The sequence below is a fragment of the Schistocerca nitens genome, chromosome 1 (genome assembly GCF_023898315.1).
Source record: "Schistocerca nitens isolate TAMUIC-IGC-003100 chromosome 1, iqSchNite1.1, whole genome shotgun sequence".
NCBI classification, from domain to species: Eukaryota; Metazoa; Arthropoda; class Insecta; order Orthoptera; family Acrididae; genus Schistocerca; species Schistocerca nitens.
The window spans coordinates 115,530,716-115,555,224 of record NC_064614.1 but is presented as its reverse complement, the minus strand read 5'-3'; the positions used below and the strand labels follow the sequence as shown (position 1 = coordinate 115,555,224).

The window sequence follows — 24,509 nt, the reverse complement described above, 5'->3', positions numbered from 1 at the left end:
GTTGTATCTCCTCTAAATCAGATTTGCGACGCTTATTGCAATAATTTTAAATATGGTTCTCGGACCTATAGTCGGATTTTATTGCTGTATGTCCACAAAAGCTCTCTAGTTATGCCAGATAGTGTAACAACTCAGTATTATAAACCATGCCCACAATAACACTGGTATTTGCACTGTCACGTAATACTATATAGACACAGTGCCAGCGCCGTCTGCGTACCACTCGCGAATGCGATATTTAAAAATTTTAATAACCCTCAAAAAGGTACAATTTTCTAAAGTAGCCCATGATCTTTCTTAGAGTTCAAGCTATCTCCATACCAAATACCATCGGAATCGGTTCAGCGGTAGAGTCGTGAAAACGCAACAGAGTGATTTACTTTAGCAATTAATGGTACTGGTATTCCTATAGATTAAACAAGTTGACAATTGAATAAGCATGGTATTGATTACGTTAAATCGTATTACGTAGAACATATCAAACAATAATAACATTTTTTCAGATATGACAAAGTTCAGAAGTGAAAGCGCAAATATTTCTAAATCTGCTTAATATTCCTCAAATCAGTAAGTATCTTAAATGAGATTTTTCACTCTGCAGAGGAGTGTGCGCTGATGCGAAACCTCCTGGCAGATTAAAACTGTGTGCCCGACCGAGACTCGAACTCGGGAACTTTGCCTTTCGCGGGCAAGTGCTCTACTATCTGAGCTACCGAAGCACGACTCACGCCCGGTCACAATCATTTTGATACTGTCAAAATCGCTCACCGAAACCTATAGTGTACTTCTCGTTTGCCTAAAATCATGGAATTTGACAAGAAGCGGGGTTTCACAATACAAAATCCGAAAATCGTTAATTTGTAATTATATCACTTAAAATTTTTTTTTTTTTTGCCGTTTGTTGTCCATTTGTCTGTCTGTTAAGACACTTTTTTATCGGAATCAGGTAGGGATGTTAAGTTAAAATTTATGTGAAATACTGAAGTCTACGTTCTATAAGCGGTGTAAAAAATTTAAATTTGTAATTCAATGAAATCAAAAGCTGTGGCCATATTTGTCACATATTTTGAAGCAAACTCACTGGTTGAAACCTTTAAGATCTGTCAGTCTTCGTTTTAAGCTACCGTTGCCACTCGACGGTGTGGAAGTCACCAGAAACAACACGTGTTCCTAATTCCACGTTAAACTGTAGGTCCCCTTTCCCCAGTTGGATAACTGGTTCGGGTTAGGGACTCGCAAGTCGCTGAAGTGGCGTCCAATAGAAAGACTTGTACCAGGCCATTGAGCCACCGAAATTATTATTATAATCTGTACATATAGGCCAACAGCCTTGCCGCAGTGGTAGCACCGGTTCCCGTCAGATCACCGAAGTTAAACGCTGTCAGACTGGGCTAGTACTTGGATGGGTGACCATCCGGTCTGCCTTCGCCCTCTCTCTATCCACCTCCTCCGCTTCCTCTCTCTCTAGCCATCCCACGTGTCCCTCGTATCCGCGCCTACTGTCTGCGAAATGTGTTCTGAATAAAGTTAGTAGTAAAGAAGTAATAAATTTAAACGTCTTGCATTCAGTTGTTATGAAGTCGTATCTGCCGTAGTAAGTGTCGTACAATGATGTAATGTTTCTGGTACATTCAGTGGTATATGCGAATAGTGTCTGCAAAATGTGTCACGAACACAGTTTGTAGTAAGGAAATGATAATTTAAACGTTGTGCTTCATGTGGCAGTTTTACTACATGAGCAGCGAAAATGTAGTAAGCCACGAACATTTTTTGCTTTCTGCGTTTTGTGGCGGTCGACAGCGAGAAAGAGTTTCTTAGATGTCTGAAATTATGTGTGAAATTTGTTGCAAGTCTCTAAGTCCTCTCATTCTCAAATACTGTATAACTGAAGTATGGGTAATGTCGCGTCGTGGGCTACTCTGCTTTTTCACCCTCACTCCCATCCCTTTCATAGGTTGGTGGTTCTTACCCCACCAGCCTCAAGAGGAGGGATTGGTCTCATCAGCGCCAGACATAAATGTCGGACCTTACTAATCAACCGTATGCATAAAACTATCAACAAAGACACACCGAACTTAATCAAGAACTTAATGCTAAACTGGAAGCTATGCAGCATAATGCCACCCATTAACGAACCTATGATACCAATAACCTTTCGCCATATTAGACTTTACACTACTGGCCATTAAAATTGCTACACCACGAAGATGAGGTGCTACAGACGCGAAATTTAACCGACAGGGAGAAGATGCTGTGATATGCAAATGATTAGCTTCTCAGAGCATTCACACAAGGTTGGCGCCGGTGGCGACACCTACAGCGTGCTGACATGAGGAAAGTTTCCAACCGATTTCTCACACACAAACAGCAGTTGACCGACGTTGCCCGGTGAAACGTTGTTGTGATGCCTCGTGTAAGGAGGAGAAATGCGTACCATCACGTTTCCTACTTTGATAAAGGTCGGATTGTAGCCTATAACGATTGCGGTTTATCGTATCGCGACATTGCTGCTCGCGTTGGTCGAGATCCAATGACTGTTACCAGAATATTGAATCGGTGGGTTCGGGAGGGTAAGACGGAACGCCGTGCTGGATCTCAACGGCCTCGTATCACTAGCAGTCGAGATGACAGGCATCTTATCCGCATGTCTGTAACGGATCGTACAGCCACCTCTCGATCCCTGGGTCAACAGATGGAGACGTTTGCAAGACAACAACCATCTGCACGAACAGTTCGACGACGTTTGCAGCAGCACGGACTATCAGCTCGGAGACCATGGCTGCGGTTACCCTTGACGCTGCTTCACAGACAGGAGCGCCTGAGATAGTGTACTGAAAGGCGAACCTGGGTGCACGAATGGCAAAACGTCATTTTTTCAGATGAATCCAGGTTCTGTTTACAGCATCATGGTGGTCACATCCGTGTTTGGCGACATCGAGGTGAACGCACATTGGAAGCGTGTATTCGTCATCGCCATACTGGCGTATCGCCCGGCGTGATGGTATGGGGTGTCATTGGTTACACTTCTCGGTCACCTCTCGTTCGCATTGCCGGCACTTTGAACGGTGGACGTTACATTTGAGATGTGTTACGAACCGTGGCTCTACCCTTCATTCGATCCCTGCGAAACCCTACATTTTAGCAGGATAATGCACGACCGCATGTTGCTGATCCTGTACGGGCCTTTCTGGATACAGAAAATGTTCGACTGCTGCCCTGGCCAGCACATTCTCCAGATCTCTCACCAATTGAAAACGTCTGGTCAATGGTGGCCGAGCAACTGGCTCGTCACAATACGCCAGTCACTACTCTTGATGAACTGTGGTATCGTGTTGAAGCTGGTTGGTTTGGGGAAGGAGACCAGACAGCGAGGTCATCGGTCTCATTGGATTAGGGAAGGAAGTCGGCCGTGCCCTTTCGAAGGAACCATCCCGGCATTTGCCTGGAGCGATTTAGGGAAATCACGGAAAACCTAAATCAGGATGGCCGGACGGGGGATTGAACCGTCGTCCTCCCGAATGCGAGTCCAGTGTCTACCCACTGCGCCACCTCGCTCGGTTCGTGTTGAAGCTGCATGGGCAGCCGTATCTGTACTCGCCATCCAACCTCTGTTTGACTCAATGCCCAGGTGTATCAAGGCCGTTATTACAGCCAGAGGTGGTTGTTCTGGGTACTGATTTCTCAGGACCTATGCATCCAAATTGCGTGAAAATGGAATCACATGTCAGTTCTAGTATAATATATTTGTCCAATGAATACCCGTTTATCATCTGCATTTCTTCTTGGTCTAGCAAATTTAATGGCCAGTAGTGTACTACTGCGAGTTGAGTTACATGCGACAAGCTGACAACATCCATCCACCTTATACTAACGCGAAAATCTGTAGTTTTCTCACAACAGATGGTAGAGAAAACAGAGTCATTTAAAAATAGCCTCAAGCAAAGTGAAATAGAATGTGGCGAAATATCCGTAGCTCTGTATTGCCATCACGCGTCCTGTCTACATCGTATCTAATCATCAACGACAAAGTTTCAACCAATGAGAAACTCCACAACATCCACACGAGATCCACACCCATCTGTACGATATGCGATCACGTGGACACCTTAATTTACAGGTTCACCTGTGGTAGAGCTGGACTGCTCACGTCGGACATGCGAAGCATACTGGCGATAACTGACCGCGTTGAATTTGACCAGACCAGAAAAAATACGATATCCCCACAGGAAGCAAAATGCCGCTATTTGGATTTTAGGTCACACCATTGCTTATGTTATCAATCAATGTCATACAACAAATGAAGAATACTGTGCATATATGGATTAAGTACATGCAAAGATAAGAGGATAAAGAGATTACACTGACACGTGTGGTATTATGTTGAAAATTATGATGCAGATATGAATTAAGTTATTTAAATCACTATTTAGTACAAAACAACGTATCACAAGAACATGAAAAAACTAGCAAAATTAACAGAACTATCCTTTGTTAATATAATTATCATTTCTTATTTTTCCCTTTCTTTGGCAAAGAACCAATTTTAGTTTGTACAAGAAGACGTTTTAAAACTTTAGAAGATTACTTGTCATCTACCTGAATACATATATCACTTGTCATACAGACGTGGCACTATTCTTTTAGTTACGGAAAAGGCTAAGAAAAATACAAGAAGACAAAAAAGAAAATTACTGTTTCACAACTATCCAGGAGAAGATTATTTTGTGAACGATGGCAGCGTGTTGTTTGAAATTTAACAGCTCCTGTCTCTACCATTACAGATATCAAAATCCTCTATTTACACTGCTGGCCACCGTAAATGCAACACCAAGAAAGACAAGAGGTAGCACAACAAGATTTATTTTGTAGATAACATGTTGACCAAGTATCAAATGATTACGTTTACAGACGTCTGTGACATGTGGTTCCTGCCAGAATTAGTAGCCAGAGTATCCGCCATTGTTGGAGATCACCGCTGCCACACATCTCGGCATTGAGTCAAAGAGACGTTGGATGTGTTCCTGGGGTACAGCAGCCCAAGCAGCTTCCACACGTTGCCAAAGATCATCTGTTGTGGCAGCTGGGGATGTAATCTGGGTCACTCATTGAGCAACCATGGACCACATGTTTTCTATCGGCGAAAGATCCGGAGAGCGAGCCGGCCAGGGAAGCAATTCAATCTGGTTATTGACGAAGAACCTTTGGACAATGCGTGCCCCGTGTGGTCGCGCATTATCCTGCTGAAATATGGCTGTGGCCGAGCCCTGAAGGTAAGGAAGGACAACTGGCTCCAGCACCTCGGATATGTAGCGCCGGCTATTTAAAGTACCGGCAATGCATACTAGAAGCGTGCGAGAGTAATATCCAATGCCGCCCCATACCATAATACCCGGTGCAAGACCAGTGTGGCGGTGCATAATGCAGCTGTCCAGCATCCTCTCTCCACTGTGTCTCCACACTCGAATCCGACCATCGTGGTGCTGCAGACAGAACCGTGCCTCGTCAGTAAAGACAACGTCATTCCATTCTGCCGTCCACATCCGTCTGTCATCACACCATTGGCGACGGAGACGTCTGTGGTTCTGCGTCGATGGTAGACGAAGCAATGAACGTCTTGCGGACAGACCACTCTGCTGTAAACGGCGTCGAATGGTACGCGCAGACACTGGATGATGCGTTACAGACGCAATGTGCTGTGCTATGGTTCGGGATGTCACTGAGCGATCCGTCACTGCCATGCGCACAATTTGCCTATCAGCACGTGCAGTGGTGCACCGAGGTGAATGCGATCGACCACGTCGGTCCGTCGTACCCTCCTGCATCCAACGGTCACATATCCGCATTACAGTTGTTTGGTTTCGTCCAACACGACTAGCGATTTTTCTGTATGATAATCCACAATCTCGGTAAGCCACTATCCTTCCTCTGTCGAACTCGGATACTTGATCAAAAGATGTTCGCTGTTGTCTACGAGGCATAACTGATCGTCTTGTGAAACAACCACAAGGTAAACACACGTGCCGAACGTACACTCGTCGAAATCGCCAAGCCTTAAATGGCGCTATGAGGTGGCGCCACAGGCGCGCGTGATGTGCGTCTGCGCTGAAATTCTAATCAGTTGCATATCTCATCGCTGCAAACTCATGGTGTAAATTTCACTTGTTTCGGATGCTTCCTTCAGGGTGTTGCATTTACGGTGGCCAGCAGTGTATATGCAAGACTAATATAACCTTCAACAAGAATATTCAAGATTTGAAAACTAAATAGCCCTTTGTGGTTTACTACATTGGTGTGAGGAATATTAAAGATTCTAAAAGGCTATTTCATAAGATCCATGTGTTGTCACCTGTACATAAGTGATTGATTTATCCTGTGGTTCAATGGTGTAAATGGGACAGTTAACTACAAGGAAAGGAATTATTCACTCGTACACAGTGAAAAAAAAATAATTTTGGTAAAGAAGGCTTTGACACCGATAATCCCCCACTTCTTGGACGATGTCAACCGTCATTACTCGATCAGCTTTTCGGCTTGGGGCTGAAACATGACGACTTGCCTTCCCCTCGTCTGTCTGTCGTTCCTGCTCTCTCTAGTTACTACAGACCGTAGCGTTATTTGGCAGCTCGTAACTCCGACGTATCTACCATCCCGAACAACAATGATGGGCTCAAGGTTAATCTAGACGTCCAGTAGTTCGAATAGGAGGAACTGACGGTAAAAGTGGTGGGCGGCTGCGTGGTGGCAGAGGCAAAACATGAAGAGCGTCAAGATGTGCACGGTTACAAATGGCACCACATGCAGCGTCGCTATTTGCTGCGGAAGGACGTAGTGACCGAACAGGTGCCGACGCAACTGTCTTCGGACGGCGTCCTCACAATCACGACACCAAAGAAGGCTCTCCCTCCAGCAGAGGGCGGCGAGCGAGTAGTACAAGTTGTGCTGTCTGGTCTTCCAGCAGTTACCAACCAGCAACAGCAGCAGAGAGGAGAGAAGATGGAGCAGTGAATAATCCACTGCTGGTGTCCAAACTAAGTTTTGTATTGATTGATTATTTTGGTATGGTCATTTTTCTTTCGTTCAAGAAATTTAACACTTCATTTTTCTGCTTCTCATAATGAAGGTGTTACGCATGTGAAAGACTGCGTTCAATGATTTTTGAATCACTTTCGTTTCCTGTAAGTGTAAAACAATGTTTCATACACAACTGTTTGATGAAATGCATTTTGGGTACTGTTTGTAGTGATGCATTATTCTCACATTGTAAAACTGATGGTGTTTGTATTGATGTTCAATAATCACTTTCAATGGGGAAAAAGAGTGATTCTTTCCAGCCAGTAAATAATATGAGTACTAAGTTTGGTTGAAGTCATTCCAGTGATTTAGGAGTAGATGTGGCACATACATATGTACATCCATTCTTATAATTTGTATGGTCTGTAAATTATTGACATGGCATATATGAGGGGGTTTCAAAAACCGGTATTATTTAGAAAATACTGCTCACTTTTATTCAAATTCCATTACAGACCTTCAAAGTAATCTCCCTCAGACACGATACAACGACTCGTGCGTTCAGTCCAATGTTCAAAATATGCCCTGAAGTCCCTTTTTGATGGCCTGTTGCATACACCCGAAACCTGTTTGTTTAGCTCTCAACCACCCTGAAAATAACTCACTGCAGGACATGGTGGAAGTCACATGGTGCTAGGTACAGTGAATAAGGTGGATGTGGCATCATCTCAGTGCTTAATTCAGTGATTGTTTCTTGCGTCTCAATGGCACGAGGAGCCAGTGTATTATACTATTAAAGGATCCATCCCATTTCAGCAAGATGTGGTGTTTTTGTTGCACTTTTCCTCCTTAATGGCCTCTTCAATATCTCACAATAGTAATTAGCAGTAACAGTACATTGCTCATTCACCCCATGATCGTATGCAATGCCTTGATTATCGAAGAAGATGAGATGCATGACTTTTCCTGTACTTTGTTGACTTTGACCTTTTTGGCTCTTGGACTTTAAGAACTTTGCTTTGGGCACTGTCCTGTTTTTTCTCTGGAATATTATGATGAAACCAGGATTCGTCGCATGTGATGACTTTATCCAAAAAAATCTGGTTCTCGCTGAAGCCTTCTCTTCCATTGTTGACCCGTCGTCACACGGTGAGCCTTCTGTTCGTCACTGATCGCACGAGGCACCCACTTTGCTGCAACGTTTCTGTACTTCGTACAATGTCTTCAGCTGGTCTGTAGGACATATTCATAATCTCTGCAATCTTTGTTAACGATATATGACGGTCGTCCCACAACATGACATCAGTCGTGTAGACACTGGTTTCAGTCTTCGAAGTTGGGGCCTTCCCGGACGTGGAACATCCGCAAGACCATTTTTACCCTCCCAAAATCGTTTATGCCATTCAAAAATTTGTATTTTCCCCGTGGCTTGCTCTTTGTAGGCTTGTCGCAACATTTCCAATGTTTGTGATGGTGTTTTGTCAAGCAGAACGCAAAATCTAATAGACAAGCACTGCTGCAACTTGAGATCCATATTGGGTAACTCAAGCGCGGGCGCATTAAAAAAAAAAATCGGTTATTTTTTGACATCCCTTGTATTGTTGTGTTGAACTGTCAAAGGAAGAGTAAATAAAAAAATTAAGTACTCAAATAAAAACAAAGAAATAACAAATTATGTGAAATTTTCTTGAAGCTACAGGTTTGTTGGAAGCATGATTCATCCAGAATAGAAATAAGTAAGCATCAGAATGCTTCTAACAGTCACTGTACTCACACTTTGCATATCGAAGTGGAGGACACTGGCGAGGTAGAGGGGCAGTGAGGAGATGTAGATATAGAAGGTCCAGTCGAAGGTCACCATGATGGCGATGAGGGCCCACAGCGCCGGGGTCGTCAGCACGCTCTTCCACGGCACGGGCAGTCGCTTCTGCAACGTAACGACACGCACGGTGGAGAATGTCTCTTCCGTGAACATGAGAAACAGCTGCGGAGCATGACAGTAGCTTTCCTAAGTGCGCTGAGTTGTATGAAATACAGACATGCAGGTTGTAGTAGAAAAGCACTGCAATGTCGATCCCAAGATGAATGAGGAAGTAACCTCCTGTGCGTCTGCACAGAAGTCCAGGAGATAGAGCCAGTTCTAAAGAAAAAACGTTTTACACATTTCTGGTAAAAATCGACTACTCAAAGTGCGTGCACCTTGCGTGCCTGCGAGTAAATCAGCAACCAACCACGACGCGAGTGTAAATCGGCAACCAACCAACGTATAAGGCGTCCATGATCTATAGATCGTGCCGAGTATGGAGTTGTAAATATCCAAGTAAGATGCACGCTGCGCATGCGCAGAGAGACCCCACCTGGGGGCGTCTGCTAACGTCGGAAATTATAAACTATTCTGGTCGCGCTCACTCCCATTATAGCAACTGATTTTGTGCTTCCGTGTTTTCTTAATCTTTATTATGTTTTTTGCTTTCTTCTCGTGGCACATTGAAAAGTTACAGGATGCCCTGGCATTTTTTCCTACTAACGTTCTCCTACAAGAGAGACGAAATATCTGAAAGCAAAAAGTATTTACGTTTTTCAGAGAAAATGCAAAAATAAGAATGTAAACAGATAACACTACGCCGGCCGAAGTGGCCGCGCGGTTCTGGCGCTGCAGTCTGGAACCGCGAGACCGCTACGGTCGCAGGTTCGAATCCTGCCTCGGGCATGGATGTGTGTGATGTCCTTAGGTTAGTTAGGTTTAACTAGTTCTAAGTTCTAGGGGACTAATGACCTCAGCAGTTGAGTCCCATAGTGCTCAGAGCCATTTGAACCATTTTTGAGATAACACTGTTTTAATGAAAATTATTTGAACGGGGAAGAAGTCAGAGTTATTGGACGAGAAAAATAATTTTCGGTTGTTATTTGGCGCATAGCAAGAAAGCAAGATACAAAGGATAAAGTAAAAAGCCATTATTTACTGCATTCTACGTATTGTCTGACGTTTTTGCAAGTACGTGTTTTCTCGAGCAAATACATGCATATGTTCTGAAATGTTTGGATGGCACTCTTCCTGTTCCTTCAGTTCTCAGGAGTGTAGAGAATTTTCCACACGACCGTTGACAAGAACTTCCGCTATGAATTCTGCGTTGGTGATCAATAAACTCTATTGCCATTACTTGTTCCTGCTTCTTGTTACTGTATTTCGATTTTTTCGTGCACAGGATAGTCTCTCACAACCTGGCTTTCACCAATCACAAGTCAAACTGCACAGCAGACAGCTCTCACAACACCGGCAATCTTGGCGCTGACGTGAAACGGAAATGGCCACTCAGAACAGACAAGACTCACAATCAGCAAGGGAAGAGAACGCCAGGGGCTCTGCACTAGACGCACTTGTCTCGAGTAATTAACTGATACAAGAAAGTCGACCGTGTAGAAGGATTATAACAGTTTCGTCGCGGCTGTAGCTGCAGCGACAGAAGACGTCACAATAAGAAGAGATTGAAACGGCATTCAGTTTTCTCGAGGAGTAACGGTAGCTCATGCTTTGAGAGGAAGTCTCTCATGCTCAGTGTTTTATAGTGCTTCATACTCTGTCCATTAGTGCCTGACCATCGGTGCTGTACATCTCACCTTGTAGAGAGTGAGCACTAAGTCTTGCCCTGATTATAACAATTTAGTACAGAATAGCCGTTTGACATAATAATTTACATTTGATGTTGTTGCATAGGTTAGTGTTACTATTTTTTTAAAGACCACTTATGTTAGTAAACCTCAACGTGTGCTCCCTTGGTAGCTCGGAGAATGTCGAGGCGGTATTCCAGTTCCCGCCAGGTGTTTCGTAACATGTGCTCTGTCACAGTACCCACAGCAGCTTGTATATTAGCCTTCAGTTCGTAGACGTCAACAACTGGTGTGATGAAGACTCTGCCCTTGATACAGTCCAAGAAAAAAAGTCAAGGGGCGTAATGTCTGGAGAGCAGGGTGGACAGGATGTTGGACCGTTCCTTCCAATCCACCGATCCGGAAATGTTTCATTCAGGAAATCACGCACTATCAAAGTCCAGTGGGGAAGGGGGAAGGGGGGGGGGGGCTGCTCAATCTTGCTGGAAAATTATCCATGGTTGATAATCTTCTAAATGTGGGTGCAATGAACTGTTGCAAACCGTCTAAGTAAATGTTGGCGATAATGGATTTTTCCGCGAAGAAAACGGTCCAAAAACCTTGTTATGCATGAGGCCGCACCAAACATTCACTTTTTCGCTGTCTCGCTGTAACTGTACAGTAGCATGTGGAGACTCTGAACGCCATATACGGACATTATGCCTATTTACCATTCCACTGAGATGAAAGGTGGAGTCATCGGTAAAGCATATGCGATTTGAGTAATCGTTAGCGCCATCAATCCTATTGAGAATCTCAGTTGCAAATTCAGCACGTGTCAGCAAATCATTCGGTTGCAAGGACTGCACAATTTGCACTTTGTGTGGTGTCACTGCCAGACACCACACTTGCTAGGTGGTAGCTTAAATCGGCCGCGGTCCATTAGTACATGTCGGACCCGCGTGTCGCCACTGTGTGATTGCAGACCGAGCGCCACCACACGGCAGGTCTCGAGAGACGTACGAGAACTCGCCCCAGTTGTACGACGACGTTGCTAGCGACTATACTGACGAAGCCTTTGCTCTCATTTGCCGAGAGACAGTTAGAATAGCCTTCAGCTAAGTCAATGGCTACGACTTAGCAAGGCGCCATTTGTAACATTGCATATATCTAAAGAGTCTCACTTGTATCGCCACAATCTCCAGATGTCTCATCAAGAACGATGTATACAAAGGATGGATTAAAAGTTAAGTAGTCCAGAAGCTATGTACTTTTCTTTATAGCATTCATTAAGTCTCCTGTTTCAGACCTCACTCCATCCTTCGTGAGTTAGCGCGTGCATCTTGGCCGCCTCTTTCAATTAGTGTGCGTAGTGTTGGCAAGTCTACCGACACTACACTTTGTAAGCATGCAATCTAAGCCTTTCATGAAGAATCTTCACCACACTGCTTGTGGTATTTGAAGTTCACGTGATGCTTGACTAGTTGATTTAGACCGACTCCGTTGAAAGGATTGCTGAACTCGATCAACAGTTGCATAAGTCACACGAGGCTGCCACTTTAAGGACGATCTTAAACGCTGCCTGTTTCGTTAAACTTTGCATACCATCGCTTTACTGATTTAACGTCAGGAGGGCAGCGTCCATAAGAAGCCCGAAATTTACGCTGAACACTGATAGGCGATTTCGTTTCGTGAAACCAAAGCACACATCGCGCTTTCTCCTGCTCCGACGCCATTTCGCCAGCAACTAACGTGACCTGACAGACCGTGTTGTGGAGCACCAGCGCCATCTATTGGTCACAACAACTACTAACACTAACCTAAGTAACGGCATCAAATGTAACGTATTTTGTCAAACGGTTATTCTGTTATACATTTTTGTAGTCAGGGCAAGACTTTGTGCTCACCCTGTATATCGAAGTGCTGGATGTCGGTATCTCTCAGCTTGCAAATGTTTGAAGAATGTTGTAGCAAACTTCCTGAAGCTACTGACTGAATAATACTTTTGCTATTGGTTTCATCAGCCTGATCATCAGACGGACACTTTAAATTCATTTTAGCGCAATACTGGCACTGACCGAGCAAAAATCAGTCACCATTTACGGAATCACAGTTACTGTAAATATGCGCTTTCCCAAACAGTTTAATGCAGAGGATATGACAGTCCTGGCAGATTAAAGCTATGTGCGAGACCGAAACGCGATCCCTTTTCTCTTTTCCTTTATTTCATTTCGTTCGTTGCTTTTTGACACCTGTTAAAGTTCATCGTTGATCTATTCACTCAGTTTTTTTTATTACAGAGGGCAGCTAACCCTCTGACCGTACACGCTGAGCTAAGGCGTCAGTGATCCGTGGACCTACACCTTTCGCGGGCAAGTGCTATATCGACAGAGCTACCCAAGCACGACTCACAAACCGCCCTCAAAGCTTCACTTCCAAGCTTTCGTCATAAGCGGGTACGCCCAGAATCACTATGCAGACTGAATCCGATCTCATCCTAAAAGAGTCCGCGACCCAACTCCTAATTGGTCCGGGCCATAAGCTCTTGACATCATCACAGATCTTTGAACACGCCACATTCAACAGTCAACGTTACTATGCCACTGTACTGCTTCCCCATCTGCCTCTTTCCAGTGGTCCATTCAGCTCGGACTTCATTTTTAGGGTTCCGTATCTCAATCTGTAAAAAGGGAACGTTTTTACAGTTTGAGATACAGAACCTTCGTAGGATTGCCTTCTTGTCCGTCCGTGTTTATCTTTGCCTGTCTGTCCGACGGTTAAGAACTCTTCTTCTCAGGGATGGCCGGCCGGTGTGGCCGAGCGGTTCTAGGCGCTACAGTCTGGAACCGCGCGACCGCTACGGTCGCAGGTTCGAATCCTGCCTCGGGCATGGATGTGTGTGATGTCCTTAGGTTAGTTAGGTTTAAGTAGTTCTAAGTTCTAGGGGACTGATGACCTCATATGTTAAGTCCCATAGTGCTCAGAGCCATTTGAACCATCTCAGGGATGGGTAGAGGTAACAAGTTTCAAATTCATGTCACGTATTGAGTTCAATGGTCGTTTGGTAGAGCAAAAATTTAAAGCTTATAAGTCAATTCAATCAACAGATACGGCCATTTATGTCACATACACTGGAGAGCCAAAGAAGCTGATATACCTGCCCAGTATCGTGTAGGGTCCCCGGGAGCACGCAGAAGTGCCACAACAAGACCGGCATGGACTCGAAAACGGTCTGAAGTAGTGCTGGAGGGAAATGACACCATGAATCCCGCAGAACTGACCATAAATCCGTAAGAGTAGGAGGAGCTGGAGGTCTCTTCTGAACAGCACGTTGCTAGCCATCCCAGATATGCTCAACAGTGTTCATGTCTAGGGAGTTTGGTGGGCAGCGGAAATGTTTTAACTCAGATGGGTGTTCCTGGAGCCACTGTGTAGCAATTCTGGACGTGTAGGGTGTTGCATTGTTCTGCTGGAATTGTCCAAGTCCGTCGGCATGGACAATGGACATGAATGGATCCATGTGATAAGACAGGATGCTTATGTACGTGTCACCTGTCAGAGTCGTATCTAGACGTATCGGGGTCCCCATATCATTGCAACTGCACTCGCCCCACACCATTACAGAGCCTCTACCAGCTTGAACAGTCACCTGCTGACATGCAGGGCCCATGGATTTCTGACGCTGTCTCCATACTCGTACAGGCCCTGCAGTATCGTACATATCGATGATATGTCGTTGAATGATTCGCACGGTGACTCTTGTTGGTAGCTCAGCAATGAAATCTGCAATAATTTGGGGAAGGTTTGCACTTCTGTCACATTGATCGATTATCTTCATTCGTCGTTGGCCCCGTTCTTGTAGGATCTTTTTCCGGCCGCAGCGATGTCGGAGATTTGATGTTTTACCGGATTCCTGATATTCACGATACATTCGTGAAATAGTCGTACAGGAAAATCCCCACTTCATTGCCACCTCGGAGATGCTGTGTCCTACCGCTTGTGCGGTGACTATAACACTACGTGCAAACTCCCTTATCCTTGATAACTTGCCATTATAGCAGCAGTAGCTGATGTAACAGCTGCGCCAGACACTTGCCTAATATAGGGGTTGCCGACCGCAGCACCGTACTCTGCCTGTTTACATATCTTTGTATTTGAATACGCATGCCTCTACCAGTTTCTTTTGCGCTTCAGTGTATTTTGATACTCGAAAACTCAGTTGTCAGAACCTGTAGGTTACTTCCCGCTGATCTAGAATCATGAAATTTGGCAAGAAGTAAGGTTTGACACTAAAAGTAAAGGAAGAAAGTCCGAAAATAGTTTATTTGTAAATGTATAACAAGAAAAAGTTGTTTCTAGAATCATGAAAGAAGGTTGCATACATGGAAGAATCCTGGAGATACTAGAAGGTATCAGATAGAATATATAATGGTAAGACAGAGATTTAGGAACCAGGTTTAAAACTGTAAGACATTTCCAGGGGCAGATTTGGACTCTGGCCACAATCTATTGGTTATGGACTGTAGATTAAAACTGAAGAAACTGTAAAAAGGTGGGAATTTAAGGAGATGGGACCTGGATAAACTGAAAGAACCAGAGGTTGTACAGAGTTTCAGGGAGAGCGTAAGGGAACGATTGACAGGAATAGGGGAAAGAAATATAGTAGAAGAAGAATGGGTAGCTCTGAGGGATGAAGTAGTGAAGGCACAGAAGATCAAGTAGGTAAAAAGACAAGGGCTAGTAGAAATCCTTGGGTAACAGAAGAAATATTGAATTTAACTGATGAAAGGAGAAAATATAAAAATGCAGTAAATGAAGCAGGAAAAAAGGAATACAAACGTCTCAAAAATGAGATCGACAGGAAGTCAAAATGTCTAAGCAGGGATGGCTAGAGGATAAATGTAAGGATGTAGAGGCTTATCTCACTAGGGGTAAGATAGATACTGCCTACAGGAAAATTAAAGAGACCTTTGGAGAAAAGAGAACCACTTGTATGAATATCAAGAGCTCAGATGGAAACCCAGTTCTAAGCAAAGAAGGGAAAGCAGAAAGGTGGAAGGAGTATATAGAGGGTCTATACAAGGGCGATGCACTTGAGGACAATATTATGGAAATGGAAGAGGATGTAGATGAAAATGAAATGGGAGATGTGATACTCTGTGAAGAGTTTGACAGAGCACTGAAAGACCTGAGTCGAAACAAGGCCCTGGGAGTAGACAACATTCCATTAGAACTACTGACGGCCTTGGGAGAGCCAGTCCTGACAAAACTCTACCATCTGGTGAGCAAGATGTACGACAGGCGAAATACCCTTAGACTTCAAGAAGAATGTAATAATTCCGATCCCAAAGAAAGCAGGTGTTGACAGATGTGAAAATTACCGAACTATCAATTTGATAAGTCACAGCTACAAAATACTAACACGAATTCTTTACAGACGAATGGAAAAACTGGTTGAAGCCAACCTCGGGGAAGATCAGTTTGGATTCCGTAGAAATTTTGGAACACGTGAGGCAATACTGACCTTACGACTTATCTTAGAAGAAAGATTAAGGAAAGGCAAACCTACGTTTCTAGCAATTGTAGACTTAGAGAAAGCTTTAGATAATGTTGACTGGAATACTCTCTTTCAAATTATAAAGGTGGCAGGGCTAAAATACAGGGAGCGAAAGGCTATTTACAATTTGTGCAGAAACCAGATGGCAGTTATAAGAGTCGAGGGGCATGAAAGGGAAGCAGTGGTTGGGAAAGGAGTGAGACAGGGTTGTAGCCTCTCCCTGATGTTATTCAATCTGTATATTGAGCAAGCAGTAAAGGAAACAAAAGAAAAATTCGGAGTAGGTATTAAAATCCATGGAGAAGAAATTAATACTTTGAGGTTCGCCGATGACATTGTAATTCTGTCAGGGACAGCAAAGGACTTGGAAGAGCAGTTGAAAGGAATGCACAGTGTCTTGAAAGGAGGATATAAGATGAACATCAACAAGAGCAAAACGAGGATAATGGAATGTAGTCAAATTAAGTCGGGTGATGCTGAGGGAATTAGATTAGGAAATGAGACACTTAAAGTAGTAAAGGAGTTTTGCTATTTGGGGAACAAAATAACTGATAATGGTCAAAGTAGAGAGGATATAAAATGTAGACTGGTAATGGCAAGGAAAGTGTTTCTGAAGAAGAGAAATTTGTTACCATCGAGTATTGATTTAAGTGTCGTTTCTGAAAGTATTTGTATGGAGTGTAGCCATGTATGGAAGTGAAACATAGACCATAAATAGTATAGACAAGAAGAGAATAGAAGCTTTCGAAATGTGGTGCTACAAAAGAATGCTGAAGATTAGATGGGTCGATCATATAACTAATAAGGAGGTAGTGAATAGAATTGGGGAGAAGAGGAGTTTGTGGCATAACTTGACAAGAAGAAGGGACTGGTTGGTAGGACATGTTCTGAGGCATCAAGGGATCACATATTTAGCACTGGAGGGCAGCGTGGAGGGTAAACATCGTAGAGGGAGACCAAGAGATGAATACACTAAGCTTATTCAGAAGGATGTAGGTTGCAGTAAGTACTGGGAGATGAAGAAGCTTGCACAGGATAGAGTAGCATGGAGAGCTGCATCAAACCAGTCTCAGGACTGAAGACCACAATAACAACAACAACAACAACGCGAAAAAATATTTTTATCATTTTTTATCCTTCCCTCTGTTTGTCTGTCCGTCTGTTAATATACGTTTTTCTCTTGAACAGGCTGCTATATCAAATTCAAATTTATGTCACCTACAGAGGTCTATTATCCCTTGGCAGGGTAAATCATTTAAGCTTCTAGGTCAATGCGATCAGAAGATTCGGCCATTTATGTTACTGATTTTGATACTTGCGACCCCTTCATCGGAGTCAATAGGATACTTTTCGTTGGTCTAAACTCATGAAATTCGGCAGGAAAAAAAAAATGGCTCTGAGCACTATGGGACTTGACTGCTGAGGTCATCAGTCCCCTAGAACTTAGAACTACTTAAACGTAACTAACCAAAGGTCATCACACACATCCATGCTCGAGGCAGGATTCGAACCTGCGACCGTAGCGGTCGCGTGGTTCCAGACTGTAGCGCCTAGAACCGCTCGGCCACTCCGGTCGGCTTCGGCAGAAAACTAGGTTCTTACAGTACAAGCAAAGAAAAAATCTGAAAACTGTAATTATGTCTCATGAAAATATCCTTTTGCCATTAGAACATACATCGCATTCATGATACATCGAAGGCATTGTAGACCAACACTACAGCATGCGAATATAAATTGTAGTCATGTTTCAGTAAGAAAAAAAAGACAGATTTTATTAAATCTTGTCTCTCTACGTATATAAACTGCAATTCTCTGCGCTTTCCTTTGTATGTGTCCGCGCTAGTCTACGGACTTACTGTAGAGATTTTGATACGGTCAGAGAATTGCTGGGACCAATGTCTTGCCAGTCCAGTATCGATATAGGTCTGCACGTTATCGATACCTCCTTGAAACCGTGTGGAAACTCTAGAGGTTTTTCCACATGCATAGCCTGCAGGGTTTCCTGATATGAATGTATGTGACTTTTGGCTTGGGGAATATCTAAACGAACGTGTTTAACAGGCACACGTTCGATCTCTACCTGATCTGAAGGCAACTGTTGATCATGTCGTTTTAGAGGTGCAGTATCTTTTCGACGTCTCAAGTGCTCATTTTGATCAAGTTGTGTAAGCGTTGGTTAATAACAAAATCAACATTATGCTTTTATCACTCGCCCGTACTTCGTAAAGTACTCGTAGTGAGCTACACTAATAGTTTGGCGCCTTCTTATTCATGCACACTTCTGATCGATCCATCGTCGTCCGCCAGTACAACTAAGTTAATATGTTATTCTCATTTCCATTTTTTCTCCTGTTTTTGAATTTGTGAAGTTATTATTAACCTCCTATCAGCACAATTAGTGTTGACGATATGGCCGGAAAAGCATAGCGGTGTTAAAATAGCAAATATTAATTAACAACGTTGTATTGCTCGTGCCACGCTCAGTATGTGATTCCCGGCTGTCTATTGGGAACTCCAGCATGGTACAATCACCTCTACCACCCACGTTTCCACGCTCTGGAACCGTCTACTGCAAAACTTAATGCACGGTACTCTCTCCCTTTCTTCCTGCTTCAGGTGTTTGTGTCCGACTGATAGCAAGTATACGTAAAATATAAATGTAATGTGGGCAAGAAGTGCGGCAGAAACTCCACAGCGGACTGCTAGATTTGTTACCAATAGGTTTGATTGACACGCGAGTATTACGGAGACGCTTCTGGAACGCAAATACGAACCGCTGGAAGTAAGGCGACGTCATTTTTTAGGAATGCGATTGAGAAAATTTAAAGAACCGGCACTTGAAACTAGCTGCAGTACCATCAAACTGCTGCGAACTTACAGTTCGCCCAAGGGCCACGAAAATCAGGTAATAGAAATTACGAGTAGTGCAGAGTCGCACACATATCCGTTTTTCCACTCGCTCAGTTTGCGAGTGGAAAAGGAATCTCTAGTAGTGGTACAAGGTACCTTCCGCCGCGCAACGTATGGTGGCTTGCGGAGTACGTATGTAGATGTAGATGTATTTGACCTTTTCTGCCCATGCCATGTTCCTAATCCATTAGAGATGAAAACACTTCTATACGACTTTCTTGCGTTCACAACGCCAGATTTGCACCTGGTGGCCAAAACTGGAACTAATTTTTTTCCAGTGTAAACCGGTTCCGCATTAACGCCTTTGTATATCTAGCATGTTTCGCTGCCAAACGATAATTACTGCCGACACTGGACATCTGTGAGTACCTGCACTTCAGTTGTAACCACCCGGTAGCATTAACTACACTACTGGCCATTAAAATTGCTACACCAAGAAAAAATGCAGATGATAAAGGAGTATTCATTGGACAAATATATTATACTAGAACTGACATGTGATCACATTTTCACGCAATTTGGGTGCATAAATCCTGAGAAATCAGTACCCGGAACAACCACCTCTGGCCGTAATAACGGCCTTGATGCGCCTGGGCATTGAGTCAAACAGAGCTTGGATGGCGTGTGCAGGTACAGCTGCCCATGCAGCTTCAACACGATACCACAGTTCATCAAGAGTAGTGACTGGCGTATTGTGATGAGCCAGTTGCTCAGTCACCATTCACCAGACGTTTTCAGTTGGTGAGAGATCTGGAGAATGTGCCGGCCAGGGCAGCAGTCGAACATTTTCTGTATCCAGAAAGGCCCGTACAGGACCTGCAACATGCGGTGGTGCATTATCCTGCTGAAATGTAGAGTTTCGCAGGGATCGAATGAAGGGTAGAGCCACGGGTCGTAACACATCTGAAATGTAACGCCCACTGTTCAAAGTGTCGTCAGTGCGAACAAGAGGTGACCGAGACGTGTAACCAATGGCACCCCATATCATCACGCCGGGTGATACGCCACTATGGCGATGACGCATACACGCTTCCAATGTGTGTTCACCGCAATGTCGCCAAACACGTATACGACCATCATGATGCTGTAAACAGAACCTGGATTCATCCGAAAAAATGACGTTTTGCCATTCGTGCACCCAGGTTCGTCGTTGAGGTGCTCCTGTCTGTGATGCAGCTTCAAGGGTAACCGCGACCACGGTCTCGAGCTGATAGTCCATGCTGCTGCAAACGTCGTCGAACTGTTCGTGCAGATGGTTGTTGTCTTGCATACGTCCCCATCTGTTGACTCAGGGATCGAGACGTGGCTGCACGATCCGTTACAGCCATGCGGATAAGATGCCTGTCATCTCGACTGCTAGTGATACGAGGCCGTTGGGATCCAGCACGGCGTTCCGTCTTACCCTCCTGAACCCACCGATTCCATATTCTGGTAACAGTCATTGGATCTCGACCAACGCGAGCAGCAGTGTCGCGATACGATAAACCGCAATCGCGATAGGCTACAATCCGACCTTTATCAAAGTCGGAAAAGTGATTGTACTCCTTACACTAGGCATGACAACAACGTTTCACCTGGCAACGTCGGTCAACTGCTGCTTATGTTTGAGAAATCGGTTGGAAACTTTGCTCATGTCAGCACGTTGTAGGTGTCGCCACCAGCGCCAACCTTGTGTGAATGCTCTGAAAAGCTAATCATTTGAATATCACAGCCTCTTCTTCCTGTCGGTTAAATTTCGCGTATGTAGCACGTCATCTTCGTGGTGTAGCAATGTTAATGGCCAGTAGCGAAGAGAAGTAGGTGACACATCCTGTGTGCAGCTAGCGTGCTTTTGCGATTAATGTCGCTGCAGCCGGCGTTACCTTGTTGATGGGCAGGACGTGGGCCTCTATGTAGCAGCGCTCGGCAGGGTCGATGCTTGGATGCTTGGCCGGCGAGTCGGCGACCAGCAGGAACCAGGGGACGCACCAGAGCAGGCCGACGGCGCCGAAGGAGTAGAAGGCGAGCGGCCAGCCGCCGGCCATCTCGCACATGGCGCCCGTCAGCGCCATGGACGCGATGATGCCGACGTACATCCCTGCCGGCGAACGCAACCAATAAGAGGTACTCTGACAGGGTGACCACTCGTAACACTACAGGCTACTCTACACTGAAGCGTCAAAGAAACTGGTATAGACAAGCGTATTCAAATACAGAGACATGTAAACAAGCAGAACACGGCGCTGCGGTCGGCAACGCCTATACAACACAACTGTCTGGCACAATTGTTAGCTACTGCTGCTACAGTGGCAGGTTTTCAAGGTTGAAGTGAGTTAGAACGTGGTGTTATAGTCGGCGCACGAGCGATAGGACACAGTATCTCAGAGGAAGCGATGAAGTGGGGATTTTACCGTACGGACATTTCACGAGGGTACCGTGAATATCAGGAACCCTGTAAAAGTCAAATCTCCGACATCGCTGCGTCCGGAAAAAGATCCTGCAAGATCGGGACCAACGACGACTAAAGAGGATCGTTCCCGCAAATTACTGCAGATTCCAATGCAGGGCCGTCAGCAAGTGTCAGCGTACGAACCATTCAACGAAACGTCATCGATATTGGCTTTCGGAGCCGAAGACGCACTTGTGTACCTTTGATGAGTGCACGACACAAAGCTTTATTCCTCGCCTGGGCCCGACAAGAGCGACGTTCGACTGTTGACGACTGGAAACATGTTGCTTGGTCGAACGAGTCTCGTTTCATATTGTGGCGATCGGATGGCAATGTACGGGTGTGGAGACAACTTATGAGTCCATGGACCCTGCATGTCAGCAGGTGGAGGCTCTGTAATGGTGTGGGGCGTGTACAGCTTAAGTGATATGGGATCCCTGATACGTCTAGATACGACTCCGACTCCGGCAAAACACCAAATCACCGACATTGCTGCGGCCGGAAAAAAACCCTGCAGGAACGGGATCAACAACTGAAGAGAGTTGTTCAACATGATCTTTGATCTTCTTGGTTAGTAGTTGGAAGTCGTTGCTGGTAGGAATGAGACGTAATTTTTGCCGTATACTGCCAAGTATTTCAGTTCTGATTTTATGATTCTGCATGATGAAAATGGAGAGTGTAATTTCGCGTTGTGGTATTGTTTTACTTGGATAAACTTATTTTGAAGAGAAGGTATAATTTTTGATTTGTGGACCGTTGTGACCATTTATAAAGAAGTTCCGAGTTTGAAGACAACCTGGAAAGATTAACAGTTACTGTCCATGAAGTGAAAGCAGTAAATCAGCAGATAAATGTATTTTAACCAGGCGGTGTTCGTGTCTGGATGGTACTACCCAGACGTAACTTATTCTTTCAGCAAGCCACGTTTTTCCTCGAGCACCGACAGGAAACAGATGAAGAGTTGAATTTTTATTGTGTGACCTTCTTTTTCATTCATTTTGGCTGCACTACACTGGCGATGTCTCTGCTGCAATGGAGTATTTCATTTTAAACAACAGCTAAAGTCATTTTTAAAGTTCATAAATTTAATTGTTTCTTATTCATGGATTCTTCCAGTACTTTTTGGTAGAAAAATTCCATATTTAAGGTTGAATAACAAGTAAAATGTTTTTGTTCTACTGATTATTGTTTCTTTGACTGCTTTCGGCTTATTAGGCCGTCATCAGGAAACGACTGACTAGCGTCTGAGAGGAAGACTAGTTCTTACGTAACTAAACATTTAAGAAAAGATTCAATCACTTGCATAGAGTGTTTGCATCAAACTTGTTCCTAACCGTTTAAATTACACATTACACCATGGAAAATTTTCAGGAGGACAATGCTCGTCTACACATGAGGCGCGTCTCTCTATGGACTCTACGCGATATGTTGAGATTTTCCAGTGGTGTGAAAAGTCCTAAATCTGTCCCAGATACAAGACTTGTGGCATCAGATCTGACGTTAACATTATCCCAGAGCCAGTATCCAGAATGTCAAGAACCAATCACAACAGCTGTGCGACAGCTAGCCCCAGGAGAGGGAAGTGGTTTTATAACGCCGTTCCTAACCGAATCAGTGCATGGATCCAGGCCAACAGGGGGTGAAATGTCGTACTGACAAGTGGGCTCTCGCTGCCAAGTCCTTTGTAAATCTGATTCGATTTTATAGTCACTGAAATGACACAACATACCCTAAACCAGTAAAATTTCATTTCGTTTCCTCTTCCCCTTCGGAATAGTTCACTTCTTTTTGTCAGCCTGTGTATCTAAAATTCGTCGTGCGCTTGTGACCTCATGTTTCTCTGTATTCCATTGGTTGAAAGCTAGGATTTAAAATTGATAAACTGCAAACAGTATTGAGCTATAGGTATGGGGTGGCGCCAGTTCTAAGTTAAGCAAGCTTAAAATTGCACTACGTAGGTAAGGAACAATGATCCCGAAGATAACGGCATTTTATTAGGCGGTTCGCATAGCAGAACATTTGTAACATAGTAATATGTGACCGGGTTGCGCAATCTCACAGAGAAGTGGCAAGAGTTTTATGGCTTACTTTTACCAGGAATCCTTTAGAGATTAGGGAGCGAAGTATGTTGTTGCATTAGTACCTAAGAATGTCTTCTCCGTAGTGCTCGGGTGATTTCTCGACTGTATTGATGTACACGGGACCTTTGCCTTTCGCGGGCAAGTGCTCTACCAGCAGAGCTACCCAAGCACGACTCATGCCCCGTCCCCACAGCTTTACTTCTGCCAGTACCTCGTCTCCTACCTTCCAAACTTTACGGAAGCTCTCCTGCGAACCTTGCAGAACTAGCACTCCTCAAAGAAAGGATATTGCAGAGTCATAGTTTAGCCACAGCCTGGGGGCTGTTTTCAGAATGAGACTTTTCACTCTGCAGCGGAGTGTGCGCTGATATGAAACTTCCTGGTAGATTAAAACTGTGTGCCGGACCGAGACTCGAGCTCGGTTGGTAGAGCACTAGCCCGTGAAAGGCAGAGGTCCCGAGTTCGAGTCTCGGTCCGGCACACAGTTTTAATCTGCCAGGAAGTTTCATATCAGCGCACACTCCGCTGCAGAGTGAAAATCTCATTCTGGTAATGATGTACAGATTGAATAACGGTGATGTCAACAGGCCAAATTTGCTGAAAGAAGTTATTTTATTTAAAGCATGATCGAATTCGAGCATGTAGTCCTATTCTCAGGTGTTTTACATATATTGTGCACACTCTGGTTGCAGTGCGCTGTAGAGTAATCCGCTAATAGGAACAGTTTTGATCTGATACCGTAATATTATTACTACAACAACCATAATGGCGAAGTAACTTGTCAGGTAGATTGCTAGTTTCCTGTATAGGTGGCATATATGCAGCTTGTGCTGGAATGTTCGGAATCGTTTATAACTTAAATACATTATTGTAGTAAAGATACTGGAGAGCCAAAGAAACTGGTGTACATGCGTAATATCAGGTAGGACCCATG

General features: G+C 44.3%; 1 protein-coding gene across 1 annotated transcript in view; it reads right to left on the bottom strand.

Moving 5' to 3' along the window:
* The window catches only part of LOC126260968 (sialin-like), a 133,304-nt gene that overhangs the window by 46,178 nt on the left and 62,617 nt on the right, over window positions 1-24,509 (bottom strand). Inside the window, exons 5-6 of the mRNA XM_049958543.1 lie at window positions 20,929-21,143; window positions 8,786-8,995 (exon numbers count right to left, since the gene is read on the bottom strand). Coding sequence (XP_049814500.1) covers window positions 8,786-8,995; window positions 20,929-21,143 — 425 coding nt within the window. The remainder of the gene's footprint in view (window positions 1-8,785; window positions 8,996-20,928; window positions 21,144-24,509) is intronic.